Raw genomic sequence first — 15,156 nt, 5'->3', positions numbered from 1 at the left:
GTTACAGAATACATTTTGGGGCATGTATTCTGTATTCTGTAATGGAATACATTTTAAAAGTAACCTTCCCAACACTGACCATGGCACACAAAAAGGCACTTGAGATGGTCATTAATATGGCCCAAAAAAATCACTGGACAGCCTCTGCCCTCCCTAAAGGACCTATGCAGCGCTTGCTGCGCTTGCAACATCCTACAGGACTGCACACACCCAGGACACCGGGTGTTTAAGTTGCTGCTGTCTGGATTCAGGCTGCTGAGGTCACAGACAAACAGACTCAAGGACAGCCTTTACAACAAGGCAATAGCCCTAACCAATGCTAACAGCTGACCTGATTAGCTACCTCCCTGGGCTTTTCTGGTAGGAAATAATGTGCAATAAACATTCATTCTTTAATATATTAGGCCATACCTATTTGCACTTTTTATCCAATCTAAAGTTTACTGTGCTCTGTTTTGTTGACGTGGGACAATTGTCCCATTTCGTTATACTACTGTACTAAGCATGAATGTGCAATGATAATAAAGAGTTATCTTATCTTATTGTGCAATCAAAGCGTCATTATAATCATACCCCCTTAACCTGAATGTAGGGAATAACCAAGCAAACATTTATGGGAAAGAATCGTCTGAATCCTGACGATGAATAAATAAACACTTTAATAACACAACTTGTTAAATGTATTACGTAGAAGAATAGAATAGAATAGAATAGAATAGAATAATCCTAAAAAACAAGGGGAAATTTGGTACATCTTAACAGTAGTTTTACTAATAATGTGTGGATTACATACATGGATTTAAATTCAGTGAAGTGCCTGCTGTAAACCACTTGAATTTTTTTTAACCCTTCTGCACCCCTCTGATAAATAGCTGCAGTAGGAGACCGTTAAGAGAGCGCAGAGTGTCATTACCATCACAGCAGATTCTTTTGTCACACATCCGGTGATCGTTCGAACAGCTCTCCAACCCCCATAGAAGGCCACCGACTCCACATGTAGACCATATTCCATGAATCATTGACAGGAAGTATTTACAGAACACTGTTATAAAACCAATCCTTTTCTTTGTACTCTCCCGAACTTCCCGACGTTCAAATTAGAGATGGCACGATACCACTTTTTTATGTCCGATACCGATATCCTAAATTTGGATATCTGCCGATACCGATATGAACCCGATATAGTGTAATTTTTAATATCTTGCTGCATTGTGTATAAGTTCATAGTCAAGTTTTAAAAAACAAACAAACACTAAAGCTATTCTGCTATACCTGTATTCAAAAAATACACTGCACCCAAAATGTTTCATAGTTAGCAACACTCATCAATCTCATAAACTTAAACCTGCACCATCCTCCCTATTCTGGTGTTTTAAAGAGTAGTTAGCAGGAATATTAAACAACCTAACTAATAGGGTTGCAAGCTCCCAGCAAAAAAAAAAATAGGGAACCACCCCTCACCCCATGATGCTTAATCGATGTAATCAACTTTACTTTAATGCATGTGTAAAAAAAAATGCACAGAAATAAATTATTTTTCTACAATAATTAAATAGATATAACATCTTTCTTCTACAGAACTGCAGACTGCACTGATTATATCTTCCCAAAAGTACTATGGCTTACTAGAGTGTATTAGACTTAACAGTTACTATATACAGTAATGGACTTCTATATATTTTACATCAGGTAAAAACTTTGGGTGTAAGATTCAGATAATTATTTATTAAAAGCTAGACATTTTAAATGAGAATAAGAAAGAAAAGTATGTCTTTGTGCCCCCTTTTCCCTGTTCATGCCCTATCGGCCCCCCTGGCTAAACTTTGCTAGATCCGCCCCTGCACAGTTACGTCAGCTGTAGAAAAAGATCCTGGAGTAGAATTTATTTAATATTACTTTCTAACAACAGCTGATCAAGCTTAAACGTGCTGCTGTTGTTCAGCCGCTGGTTTCCTCTTTCTGGTGCAAAGTGGGCCAAAAACAAACAAGAGAAAAGCCGATCAGCTGATCATTGATCAGTTTCATGATTGAAGCAGCAGCAAGAAGAGGCAGTCGCTCCATATATCGCTTGTTAAGCTTAACGCAGGAATGCTTTACAAACATTCAGAGATGGACTTACACACTTGCTTTACTTCTCTCTGGGAAACCTTTCTCAGAGATGAAATGCCGGGTTGGTAGCGAGGCTACAAATGCTATCCAGACCGCCAACAGGTCTTGCACGCCACAGCCGCTCTATCACGTGATGCATACTGCTCCGACGTGCTAACGTTCTGAGGTGAGTTACGGCGTGTTGCAAGTTTTGTGAGGTGCTTTTGTGATATTTAATGGATCGGATTACATTTTTTATTTTTCTCCGATATCCGATCCAGTAATTTAGGTCAGTATCGGACCGATACCGATACGTAATATCGGATCGGTCCATCTCTAGTTCAAATGAGGGATTTTTGTTTTTCTTATTTTAGTGCCTGTTGTTCAGCTGCCGTGCTTCATTTGCATATGGGGGGGTTGTAACTGTGTTGCCTCCTCAGCACATATGTCAGTCATATAAACAAACCCTACCTCATCTACTACGTACCTGCATTGCGAAAAGGCCTCTTGTCCTTCTTTGGTTTCAGCATCGTCTGGGATGAGCTGGTCTCCTCAGTAGTCTGCAGTGACACATATTAGAATAAAATCTTTATTGTCACTGTTACAAGAACAATAAAAGGCAGTTTGGCATCTCTCCATGTGTGTGAGGAACACAATAGCGTAAGTATTAACTAGGGGTGCACCGATACACAAAATTCACAGTTCGGTTCGATACTTTGGTGTCACGGTTTGATATTTTTTCGATACAAAAAAAATGTCATGCCTTTTTAATTTGTCATTTATTAAAATTATAAATATATATTTTAACTCAAAAGTACAGTTTTTAAATTTAATGTTGCTGAAACAACAAAGTAATAAAAAAATAAATCTGATGGAGAAATCGCTCATCTTTGGAAAAGAGTCCATTACAGAGAAATGGCTCTTTCCAAAATAAAAGCTCTACTATACGCTTCTTCTGGGCTATATTCTCAGCAGCATATTAAACATATCAGGTTTTCACATGAAAACCAAAATAGTTCTAAACGCCAGATCTGAATGAGGATGGGGGAGGTTCAATTTCGGCTAGCGTTGAGGCAGTTGCCATGTTGCAAGGAGCTTAACTTCTGTTCCTGTCACTACCCGATCCAGACCGTAACGATAGTTACGGGTCAGAGTATCTGTTGAGATGTTAAGAATAACAAGTATCTCTTAAAATGTTTCCAATAATGAAACATTGTAATACAATGTAGACAAAAACGATAAATAAAAAGATAGTGACAGATCAGGACTCCTCGATCCTTACTGCGCATGTGCAAAGTCGGACCGTACAAATCGGGTCTACCCGATCTGTACCGCGCATGTGCAGGGTTTTCTTCTTCTTCTGTTCGTTTAATGGCAGTTTACTCCCCAGTGTACGAGGATACTGCCACCTGCTGACCGAGCGGTCTAACCCTATTGTAAACTGAATTAGCGTCATTACAAACATGTGTTAAATCTGATTTAGTGATAGTCGAGTGTGTTTATGCTCGTCTGTGTGGAGAGGATTGTTGGAATAGTGATGATGATGATGTCTGCTGTCACTGTCAGTTGTCAGTAAACACTTCATTTGGCTGCTGAATTGTCACGTGACATGTTACAAAGTCTGCATTATTAACTCTGTAATTAGGCGCCATTCTTCTTATTTTACGGCGCTGTTGTTCAATCGGGGGACGCTCTCTGTTGAGGAGAAAAGCATGAATTTCTTTGTATACGGATTATCCATTGTTTAAATGTCCCGGGCAGTCGAAAAGGAGGCAGAGCTGTTGAGAAATGCTAGGAGCTAACTAGGCGCTAACCGCATCATTCAAATAGATTGAATGTCGCAATGTTGGCAAAGAGAGGAAGTGACGTAAGATTTGCGCATGCGGGTACCGATCGGGTTTCAGGTACGGATCGGGTAGTGACAGTCCCGCTAGCTTGCGCTGCACTCAGTGGATCTGCGCTCGACAGTGCAGCCTTGGCGAAGTAGTCGAGCGCAGATCCACTGAGCGCTCAACACAGACAGCATCGTCAGAAGAAAAGTTGATAAAATAAATTACAAATGTTGTATTGTTCGATACATATGCGTACCAAACCGAAAGCACTGTATGAACGGTTCAATATCGATACGAGTGTCGTTGCACCCCTAGTATTTACACAATAACAGACACATTTACATTTACACTAGAACGATATGTACAAGTTACACATACACCTGCACCTGCAGTTGTGCATGTAGCTAAACAGGAAAAACCTTCTAAAATCATGAGTTCGAGGAAACTGTAAGTGTAGCTTACATTACGAGGTGAAATACTAGGGAATCGATCTGGAACAAGAAGTAGAAGCCAGAGATGACACCTGGCTATACCCCTTCAACAAACTAATTACATTGTGATGTATGGCTGCGTGGAAACTGCGGGAAATCAGATCGCTTCTTTATTTCAATGTGAGGCCACGTCAACAGCTACATGAGTAAATATACTTTAACTTCACAAGCTTTACTGAAATTGTCTAAATAACTTGTTAAATGAACGAGTATCATAACAGCCGTACTTGAGGACACAGAGCAGCACAAATACAAATGTTTCAGATGAAAAATTACCTGAGAGAGTTTTGGAGCTCCTTTATAACTCTTTCCCTGCTGCATACTCTCCCACATCTCTATTTTCTGCCTCCTCTTCTCCTCTTCTTGCTGTCCACAAATTAAATAAAAACAGTGTGTTGACATCTGATATTGACAGAAAATCATTATTCTTTGATTTATTTTTTACAAACTCTACCAATTTCTGTTTCTCTCTAAAGATGGACGCTTTGGCATCAAGCTCTTCTTGCATCTTCATCCTGGCTGCTGCCATAGCCTCTTCTCTCCTTTCCACCAGTGTTGGATCTTTATGTAACAAACAGAAATCGAAAGTTAAATCAGGACGATGCAATAACATATCTAATAACATATCTTCAAGAGAAATACAGGTTACCAAGGGCAGATTTTTCTATATACCTACAGATCAGACACTTCGTAAAGACAGATGTAGTACCTGAAAAATCAGACTTGTGTCTAAGGACTTCCAAGTCAAATAATATTGCGTGACGTTCTAGCTATAGTACATATAGTACATATAGTACATATAGTACATATAGTACATATAGTACATATAGTACATATAGTACATATAGTACATATAGTACATTACAAGGACAGAGACAAACAAACATGGAAAGAGAACTGAGAACAGAAAAATTCAGAAATATGTGGAAAAGGTTTTTAAACGTCATGTGTCCCAAATTTGTTTTCAAAGACTTACAAAATGCATATAATACCAGATCCCCTTTAATTACATAGAGAACACAGCATCAACTCCTTCCCTACAGCCACCTGTGTGCAAACAAAATGTGCACCTCATCCCCCCTTCTTCTCCCACATGTTTGCACTGAGTTGGAGATGCTCTGGATCTCATTGTACATCTGTATAGTGACAACAAGTGCATTCTATTCTATTCCTCTCTAAGAAAAAGCTGTTGTAACCCTTGAAGCCTGGATAACAACAGTGACCGATACCCACAACCTAAACGGGATTCGATGCATCAAAAAGAGAACGGACTGGAGAACTTTGAATGGGCCTGTGATCCATTACTGTTGTAAATGATTTAACTGATTAAGGACAAGACATTCTAACACACCTGAGCAAGTGTGACAATGTAATTGCCCCCTAACCTAATTAATGGTTGTGCAACTCTTGCCAGCAAGAACCCCAGTGGATCGTTTTCAGTAACAGCAATGCATATTTGACATCGCCTGGGGGGGATTTTTTTCTTTTTTCTTTTAAATTAGCTACACTGAAGAGTTTGAGGATGAATAGTCTGTTTAAGGTCATGTTGAAACATTTTAATCTGACTTTGATCAGGCCACTTCAAAAACACATTTGTTTCCTAAATTAATCATTTAGAGGTGGTCTTGTGAGCGCGTTTCAGGTCATTGCCAATAACCCAAGTGTGCTCAAGGGTACAAACTAACTGCTGGAAGTTTTTCTGCAGGATTTTCTGGTACAGAATAGAATCCACAGTTTAATCAGCTATGATGTTCAGGTTCGTCTGTTCCACTCTGCATGTCAAATATCCTTGACCAAGATCCAACGTCAAGTTGTTCTCAGGGAAGCTGCATAAAGCACTTTGAGTGCTCAGTTAGAGTAGAAAGCACTATATAAGAACCAGTCCACATCATGTCATCAGCACAGGAAGTCACTGCAGGGTTCTACTGAACGATAGGCATTACCGCCACATACACACTCTTATAGGAAGAGAAGAAGTCAAAATAGGAAGCGAAGTCTTTGAGGAGTGCTTTTTGCAAAGAGTTTTCCACAAAGCCTCGTGGTTTAAAAAGTCTTTCTACATCTCTAAATGTATACATTTGTATATCCCCAAGTTTCTGTAGTGGAATTTAATTAAAATGGCAGTAAAACCATTACAGTCAGGGAAAAAATATTTGAAGCCTAATTCATTTTGTAAGTTTGCCCACTAACGAAGGATCTGCCTATAATTTCACTGGTAAGGTTATTTAGACCGAGAGATTCAGGACAATCACAAAAAACTCGGAAAAAATTCGCACTCAATGGATGTGGCGCAACACACCGGGTTACAAAAATCGCTGAAGCGCCACACAGTGTGACGTTAAACTCAGAGCACGAACCAGTTAAAGGTGGTCAGCACCACACCTCCCTTGTGGGAAGAAAACAAATTTCCACCGCTTGGATCCGAGATCTCGTTCTTTTGATGACGACCCAGAGTTTGTGACCATACATGAGGACAAGAATGTAAATGATCCAGCTGGAGGTAACAACTTGTTCCTTTCATCACTTTATCTGGCTGAAGACTCAAACGTAGAGGTGCTACGTCACACTCAGCTGTTAATTGCCACAGAGCGTCCTACACCCACGAGGAACAAGCCTGACTTGTTGCTGAAAACGTTGAACAAGCTCTCACTGTCCTGCTGCAGCATAACATTGGATACTGGAAGCTGCACTTCGTGCTGATATAATTCTTATCTTTGTAATACTGTGGTTTATGGAAGCCCGTTTCCGCCACTAAAAAAAAAAAAAGGATCCATAACTCAAAATTTCGAGTTATTTTCTCGAAATTTCGACATATTACAGATTACTCACAGATTGCTGAGTGTTTTCAGCCTGGCTTCACAAATGATGAAATCCCTGTGTTATTAGCTGAATCACGTGGTGTTACTATCAGCAAACATACTTTAATTTGTTGGGATCCGTTTTTGAGTGCGCGGTCCTGCGCCATATGCTTCCGGGTAACAAGAAAGCGACCTCATTCACGTATATTTTTGATTGGCAGAGCTAACTCGAAATTTTGAGTTATGGATACTAGCTTTTTTTTTTTAGTGGCGGAAACGGGCTTCCATAGTGGTTGCTGCACGAATATAAAGTGAGTTGTGCTGACCTTGTGAGGCTTGTGGCGTTGGGCTGCGCTGGCTTGATCTCCTCTTGTTCAAGTGCAGAATGAGCAGGTAGAACATCACAGCTCCAAACACCAGGTACCAGCCATAATGGGCCACGAACTCCTCAACTACAGCAATTCAGTTACAACAGAAATAAACAATAATCTAAGTAGCTGTGACATTTTAACAACGAAACGATGGAAACAACATTTTTTCAATAAATACAATCTTAAAAGAATAAAATACTAAATGTTTGCGGGTTTATGTACAGCTCAACATGTCGCCTTCATCCCACCTTAACATGAGCTACAGACAGATACGTCTTACGAACGTTAGTAACTGTATTCCTATATTCTTTATCATTTAAGCTGGTTAATCAAACGTACACGCTTACCAGTCAGGCTCAGGGAACTCAAGTCTTGGTTTTTTAAGGGTGGCTTCTTCACATGGAAAGTGGAATCATCGTCTTCGATCGTTACATCATCCATTCCACACTCAGACGAGCTGACCGTCTCAGACAGCGTCGCGTACAGGCTTCTGTTAGCTCGTAACTGCTTTCTTTTCCAAAGAGCTTCTTTAAAACTTGCTACACAAAATGTAGATGGTTATTTACGATGACGTGTTGGCGGAAGCCAGATGAATCATTCGAGCACGCGACCGTGTCGCGCAAAAGAGGTCACTTCCTCTTCATACCTTTCATAATAAAAGTTAGAGACACAGATCATCAAACAAATTTAAATATTGGAAAAAGATAACACAAGTAAACACAAAGTGCAGTTTCTAAATGATTAAGGTTACCAACGAGCTCAGAACAACACCAAAGAACATGATCGTCATCAGGAGGGGACAATGCAAAGCAAAAGAAGTCCCTGTTTTACCTCATGGGGTTCAGTGTTGCTGTTGATGGGTTGTTGCTGATGGTGCTGGGGGGCTGAGACTGTAGACGTTAAAATCTCCAAAGGAGAGCTGGTAGCTGATTAAACAAGTGTTATGGGATAATAATAAAATGCAAAGATCTGTGACAGCGCTTGGATCCACGAGGCAACAGATTTTAAAAAAAGTGGGAAATAAACGAGGCTCTGCCTGTGACTCGCTCTTTGCCTCTCTTCCTCCTTCACTCTCCTCATCTCATCTAGCACTGTCCGTTTGCTGTCCGTCTGAGAACAAAGCACAATTTGTTATTGCATTAATCTGTTATTTTATTATCCACACTTAACAACTCTGCACCATTAATCCATAATAAAGTAATGATAGAAAAGTGTTATAGAACCAAAACATTGTAGTTGTGTTTATTGTTGTTTTTCTACTTGAACACTCCTGCAATGCAACAACTGGTACGTGTGTTATTGTTACCTGTGCTCTTTGTGATCCAGCTGGTGAGAGATCCACTGTAGCTCATGTATTCACTGTTTCCTCCTCCTGTCCTTACAGGGCCGGTCTGGACAGTGTTATATCATGCGTGATCATTTTAAAATATCTATACACATAAAACACGCACACCCACATGCATGTACAGTGACATATTATACCTTCTCCAGAATACTTTACATACTACAGCAACAGGTTTCGATCATGGTGCTGATCCGGAATCATTTCCTTGTTATTTATCTCCAGTGCTATAACAATAAAGTAATAAATATAAAATAATGTATTTATAATGATTCGGTTTCTGCCTTATTAAATGCTTAAACTTTAAAGATAATAATTTTGCTGCTATAAAATCAGCACTTGTCATATTTGAAATATGAATCTTATATAATCTGTTTCTTGATGTATTTTCTTTAAAATAGATTAAATATCTTCTGCTTGTTGCTTTTCCTTAGTAGTAGTTTCTTGGCAGCTACCTGATTCACACAGTCTCCTCTTAACAGTTGATGTAGAGATGTGTCTGCTACTGGAACTCTGTGTGGCATTTATCTGGGGTGCTGTTTTGTGATTTCTGAGGCTGGTGACTTGGATGAATTTATCCTCAGCAGCAGAGGTGACTCTTGGTCTTCCTCTTCAGGGGCGGTCCTCATGTGAGCCAGTTTTGTTGTAGCGCTTGGTGGTTGTTACGACTGCAGCCTTTTAACAGGAAGAAAAACCCAGACGATAAGGCTTTTCCTTACCACTTTTGGCAAACATGTGATCATTGGGGGGCGTCTGATTTTTGTTATTTTCTCTCTATTATTGCAGGGTCTTTACCTTATAATATAAAGTGCGACTTGCACTATAGAAATAAAATTGAATTGAAATGACATGTATATGGGAGGTGTACTTTTGCAGAATTAAAAGTAAACATGGTGATATTTTGTGCTCAGTATTTTTTTTATCTCAATTGAAAACACAAACAAGAAAAATCTTGAAAATAAATCTTCTTAATTTTTTTAAACTGTTAATAACAAAGGATTTTTGTCATTTACTTTCAGAATGTTCAGTTTGGCATTTTTGATAAATAGGGAAACCATTGTTTCTTAAGAGGGTGGTGTGTGTCAAAAAAAGAGTCTTTCATGACGACTTTCATGAGGTTTTCCCAGCAGAACGTTGCAGTTCACAGAGACCGTCAATTTAATACACGTCAGAAGCGCTTTTTATTGTCACTTATTGACGTGGCCTAAAAAGAAACATGCTGTAAAATCTTCCACAATGAAGACAAGGCACAGTTTTCGACGTGGTGACGAACGCCACCACAAGCACTTGGGGGCGCTAGAGTTCAGAGAACAAGCATGCTGCATTTAAGGACGTTAGACTTTCAAAACTTTATTGTGACTCGTTCTTTTATCGGCCACAGGTCTTAATAAATGGCGGCGTAATAAAATGACATACTGATACAAATTTTTGTCTTGGAAAAACGATTTTATGTTAATAGGCTTTTACACGTCACACTCAGCATTATCAGCATGTGTGTACACAATCAAGCAATGTGACTTTTGTTAGAACAGTTTCACGCAATAGCTCGTGCATTAGTGACACTTATACTCACTAACTATATAACTACCACTGCTTTAATGTAAAGTGTTATTAACTATGGCAGAAAGAAGCTACGCTTTGGCTACATTTACACAGCAGATGTGTGAGTATGGTTTCACACGCAGCTTAAAGGCAGCACCGTCGGGCCCACGGGGGTGGAGGCGATTAGAAGATTTCTACGGAGCTGCCGTTGGGTCAAACCACTGTTAAACCCTTCGCGATCATTCTTCTCGACAGACATTCTTGCCATGTCTAGATAATGGTGAGAGTCGGACCACTACTGAACGCTAAGTGATAAAAAGCTACTGCGCGTTTCGATCGCTGTGAAATTCGTCCATGATCGACAGCGGGGGACGGCTTGATCGCCCGAAGGACCAACGACAGAGAATTGTTCAAGTGACGGCTTCAGTAAGACTGTTGCGATGCTACGTAGGCATCTGGAAGAAAAGGGCTTTTCTACCATGAGAGATTGCGCGTGAGCCCGGTTTTCTGGCGGAAAACGAGCTCTATCGACCCAGTCTTCAGTGTTTGTATCGAGACGATCGAGTCTTGCTTATCGCTTTTACCGACAGAGCTAATGAAGTTTGGGGGAATGGCAGGTCGAAGTCGAAGAGCCTGGTTTAGTGTTCTGTTGGGACTGGTTGTTGGGTTCACACTGGCTTCCAGGCTGATTTTACCCAAGGCGAGTGAGTTGAAGAAAGCTGGCCAGAAAAGAAAAGCCAACTCTGCCGGGTGTGGGCTCAACGGGGGTCTCGGGAAAGAATACGGGGGAGTCTTGTGGCCTGAAGTTAACGGTTCACCGCCGACTGAGAAATCTGCTTCCAGATCGAACAATTTCCTATTTGTTGGCGTCATGACTGCCCAGAAGTACCTGAACAACCGTGCCGTGGCAGCACACAGGTATGTGACGCCACTAACAGAACAATGCCCGAACCTATCAATTTAATATAAAAGAGCTAAACTTGGAAACGCACGGGCCTCTTGTACAGTAGCCTCCTCAGTTAATCGGCTATACGTATTATAACGTGAAACATAATGATATTTATATGTTAGCACACAAATGTGCCACATTATGTGACACGTATAGCCATGTTCTGTCCGCTACCAGCTCGTATGGAGAGTAAAACTGCTTTAACTTCGACTGGTCGTGGCTGAGGAGGTAGACGAGATGGTCAGCTGTAGATAATCAAACTGGATCACGACGAAGTTCATCACAATTTCTTCTTCTCGTTTTTTTTTTAACATATTAGCAAACAGTTGACCCTTTTAAGCAGACATACCTGATGGCAAACAGACAGGAAAAACCTTTAACTTTTAAAAATATATTTCTAACAAAAACATCAAAAATCAGTCTCTGTTATAGGCTTGCTGAAAAGTGTGACCAGTTTTCTGAGCGCTTTGCTTGCATGTAGTGCCCACTTCAAATTTCAATTGGATTCAAGTCTGGACATGAACAAGGTAATACCATAAACCCAGTTTTTGCTTTTTCGCTTTTCAAGCCATATTTTGCTTAATTTACTGCTGTGCTTAGGACGGTGATTCCTTTTTAAAGTTGTAAGTCCAGTTCAATTAAATCCAATTAAATTGACAAAGTCCCAATTCACAACAACCTCAAGTCATTTCGTATCAAAAGGTATAGACCCTACAATTTAGAAGAAAGAGAAAACTGAGTAAAACCCAACAGCCAGATAATCTTTTATGAGCAAGTAGAGAAGTAAAAATAAAAAATGTTTCAACAGAAAGTTCTGGCCATGACCCAGGTGGAAAGAAAAGAGGAAAGTACTCTTCTTTCTTTAGTGCCACAGTACTGTAGATGCTGTCTACAGTACTGTGGCACTAAAGAAAGAAAACTGTACAAAAACTGTAGTTCATCTGGAAGTGATGAGAGCACATGGGTACATGTTGTTTTTTTCTTTTGTTTTTTATAAATGGTGAAGAAAAAAGATGGAACTGTGACTGCAGTGAACAAAAAGCAGCTCAATACAGTGTAAGACAATGTCTGACATGTTGTAAGGGTAAGTATTTAAAAGAAGTGTAGCAGTGTTACCTTTCAGGTTACTCTACATTAAAGATTACTTTTGTTTTTATGTTTATTTTTGGAGAGGAACCATATTCCATCAGTTTCAGTGTCATTAAAACGTTTAGATTTACAGTTTGAAATAATCTTTATTGTCCTTTACTGGCCAGTAATTCCCACAGAACTCGACTGTGGTTGTGGTGATATTGAGGCATAATGTGTAGGTACATAGACACCCTGTATGTGTGTATGTTTGGAGAAAGAGGCACTTACATGGTTTCCTAACTTATTTAATAAATAATACCATATACAGACAAAAGCTAACTTTCCTCTGATTGGCTGTTCCTTACTGTTTCCAGAGTTGAGATGTCCACATCTTCTCTAACTCTCACAGCCTTTGGTATTTCTCAAGCTGCTGGTAGAGCTATATCGTCACAATGGGCGTCTTCCTCTGCTTATCCACAACTACTATGTCATATTGGTCACCTACCACCAGCTTGTCCGTCTATACCTGGAAGTCTCACAGGATTTTAGCTTGGGTCAGTCTCAACCAACCTAGGGTGTGTATCCCATTTTGACCGTGGGACATCTAGACCATACTCGGCATAGATGTTCCTTTATGCTATGCCAGCCGTTTGGTAATGGTGTTCCAGTATGCCCTGTCTGTGCTGAAGTGTCTAAGGTGCATCTTTGCACAGGCTGCACCTGGGGTCTTGCCTGGTGTGGTAGACCCCAGACTCTATTCAATTCAATTCAATTTTATTTATATAGCGCCAAATCACAACATAAGTCGCCTCAAGGCGCTCTATCGCTCTTGTGCTTAGGGCTTGTTCCTGTGCACCTTTCAATCCAACTTTGGTCCAGTCATAGGATTGGCTACTTTTTCTATTGACCGGTGAAACGCAGCGTGCAGCGGCACATGAACAGTTATGGCCATTTTCCTGAAGTACTAATGGATCTATGTTGTTTTATCCTGCATAGTGCTTTTGGCACTCACTTGTCCTCAGCTTTCTATCTTCGGCGGAGAGTACAGTTATAGGGTGCTGGACGTGAGATGAAACCATCCATACGTAGTAAGGAGCTTTCTTGTCTTGTCATGATGATGTCTAAGGCAGACGTCATCATCACAAGAGCAGGACAGGGAGGAAAAAAGAAAGGTGGGGGATAGGGGGAGATGAAATAAAAGGATGGAGTACTCTGGTAAGAAAAAACAAACCTACAGCATCTGGAACACAAATTCCAAAATGCAGAGATGTATAAATCAGCAATGTTCTTGTAGTGTGAGAGAGCGTGTTAAGCCCCTTTTCCATTAGGACCTACTCTGATCAACTCAGATTGAGTGGTTTTCCATTACAATCAAGTACCAGCTCATGTGCGTGGTCGCTGTAACGGTAATGCAGCTTAGCGTTGGTGGCGTAATTAATATGCGACATGAAAGGTACAACAAAGGTGGCCATCGAGGCAAGAATATACCCGCTGCCCGGTCTGTGACACGGGAAGTGGTGGTTTTGATTTTTGTAAATGAGACGCTCTTGTGACTCATCGAGTGATGCCACCGACCAGCCAATCAGTGGCATGCAGTCAGACATCATCACATTTTTGTACCTGCTCGTATCGCTGTGACCTATGACACCCGAACAGTGACAAGTCCGTCCGATCCATACAGCTTCTGCACACCTATCCCAGCAGTATAAGGAAGGAAGCCCCAGGTCGGGTGCCCACGTCCACAGTGGTGCTGCTGCATTACAGCCAGCAAAGCCACATGAATGACCTTATACATTGTGACCTACGTGGAGCTGATGAAAGGCTTTTTCACAAAACTATTATTCTAGGTCCAGCCAATTTATACCTAGAGCTCTAGTGTTACCTGACTGTAGTGGAGTAGTTGTGGCATTTCGAGAATTACAATTCAGAGGCAGGACTGTTAATTTACTCCACCTGGTCCTGGGGCTCTATTGTTTAGGAGACGCCGTAGGGCTTCATGGAATTTGGATGTAGAAAGAGGTGAATCCAGAACCACAATCTGTTCGTCATTTAACTTTGGTGGATTTGTATTGTTAAGAAAGTTTGCAATGTCAGCGTTGGAGGGATTCATCTGTATAAAGTCTTTAAAAGATTCATTTATTTGTTGTCGATCATGAGTAATGTTCCCAGTGGAATTCTTTATAGAGTAAATAGTTTTCTTCCTTTTATAGCTTTAACAGGCTCTTTAGCAAGGACTTTTCCAGATTTATTACTATGTTTAAAGTCCTCCAAACGCAGCCTTTGCATCAGAAATTTTGTTCTCTCGTTAAATATTTCATTTTATTCTAGTTTTCTCAGGTTGTTAAATATATGTGCTCTTGTGGTGAGCATAGGTATATTCTAATGATTGAATTGTTTGTGCTATTTCTAATACAAGCGGGGGTGGGGTTCCTGCTTATATGAGCAGTAAGATAATGTTTTGCCACACATTACTGCTTTTCTTGCTTCCCATAGAACACATGGCGATATTGCTGGTAGTCATTACTATCTAAATACGTCACCCACTTGTTTTTGAATTATTTAAGGAAATCTTGTTCTTTCATTAATGATGTATTAAATCTCCAGGTCCTCGTGTCAGAGAGAGGTTGATTCCATCACTCTCAGCAATCATTCACCAGTATCTGAGTGTCTGT

At 40.3% G+C, this 15,156-nt stretch overlaps 2 protein-coding genes across 2 annotated transcripts in view; one reads left to right on the top strand and one right to left on the bottom strand.

The window, feature by feature from the left end:
* selenos (selenoprotein S) overlaps window positions 1-8,224 on the bottom strand; it is a 14,683-nt gene extending 6,459 nt beyond the window's left edge. Inside the window, exons 1-5 of the mRNA XM_005742872.2 lie at window positions 7,928-8,224; window positions 7,536-7,661; window positions 4,866-4,972; window positions 4,688-4,777; window positions 2,576-2,648 (exon numbers count right to left, since the gene is read on the bottom strand). Coding sequence (XP_005742929.1) covers window positions 2,576-2,648; window positions 4,688-4,777; window positions 4,866-4,972; window positions 7,536-7,661; window positions 7,928-8,021 — 490 coding nt within the window. The 5' untranslated portion in view covers window positions 8,022-8,224. The remainder of the gene's footprint in view (window positions 1-2,575; window positions 2,649-4,687; window positions 4,778-4,865; window positions 4,973-7,535; window positions 7,662-7,927) is intronic.
* A 2,411-nt stretch (window positions 8,225-10,635) lies between these two features.
* Window positions 10,636-15,156, top strand: part of chsy1 (chondroitin sulfate synthase 1) — a 29,644-nt gene continuing 25,123 nt past the window's right edge. The window contains exon 1 of the mRNA XM_005742871.1: window positions 10,636-11,382. Within this exon, the coding sequence (XP_005742928.1) occupies window positions 11,060-11,382 (323 nt within the window). The 5' untranslated portion in view covers window positions 10,636-11,059. The remainder of the gene's footprint in view (window positions 11,383-15,156) is intronic.

Source organism: Pundamilia nyererei, unplaced genomic scaffold, assembly GCF_000239375.1.
Source record: "Pundamilia nyererei isolate P.nyererei 1_Seehausen unplaced genomic scaffold, PunNye1.0 scaffold00124, whole genome shotgun sequence".
Classification (NCBI taxonomy): Eukaryota; Metazoa; Chordata; class Actinopteri; order Cichliformes; family Cichlidae; genus Pundamilia; species Pundamilia nyererei.
Note: the sequence above shows the minus strand (reverse complement) of the source record. Positions and strands in the feature narration are given on the sequence as shown.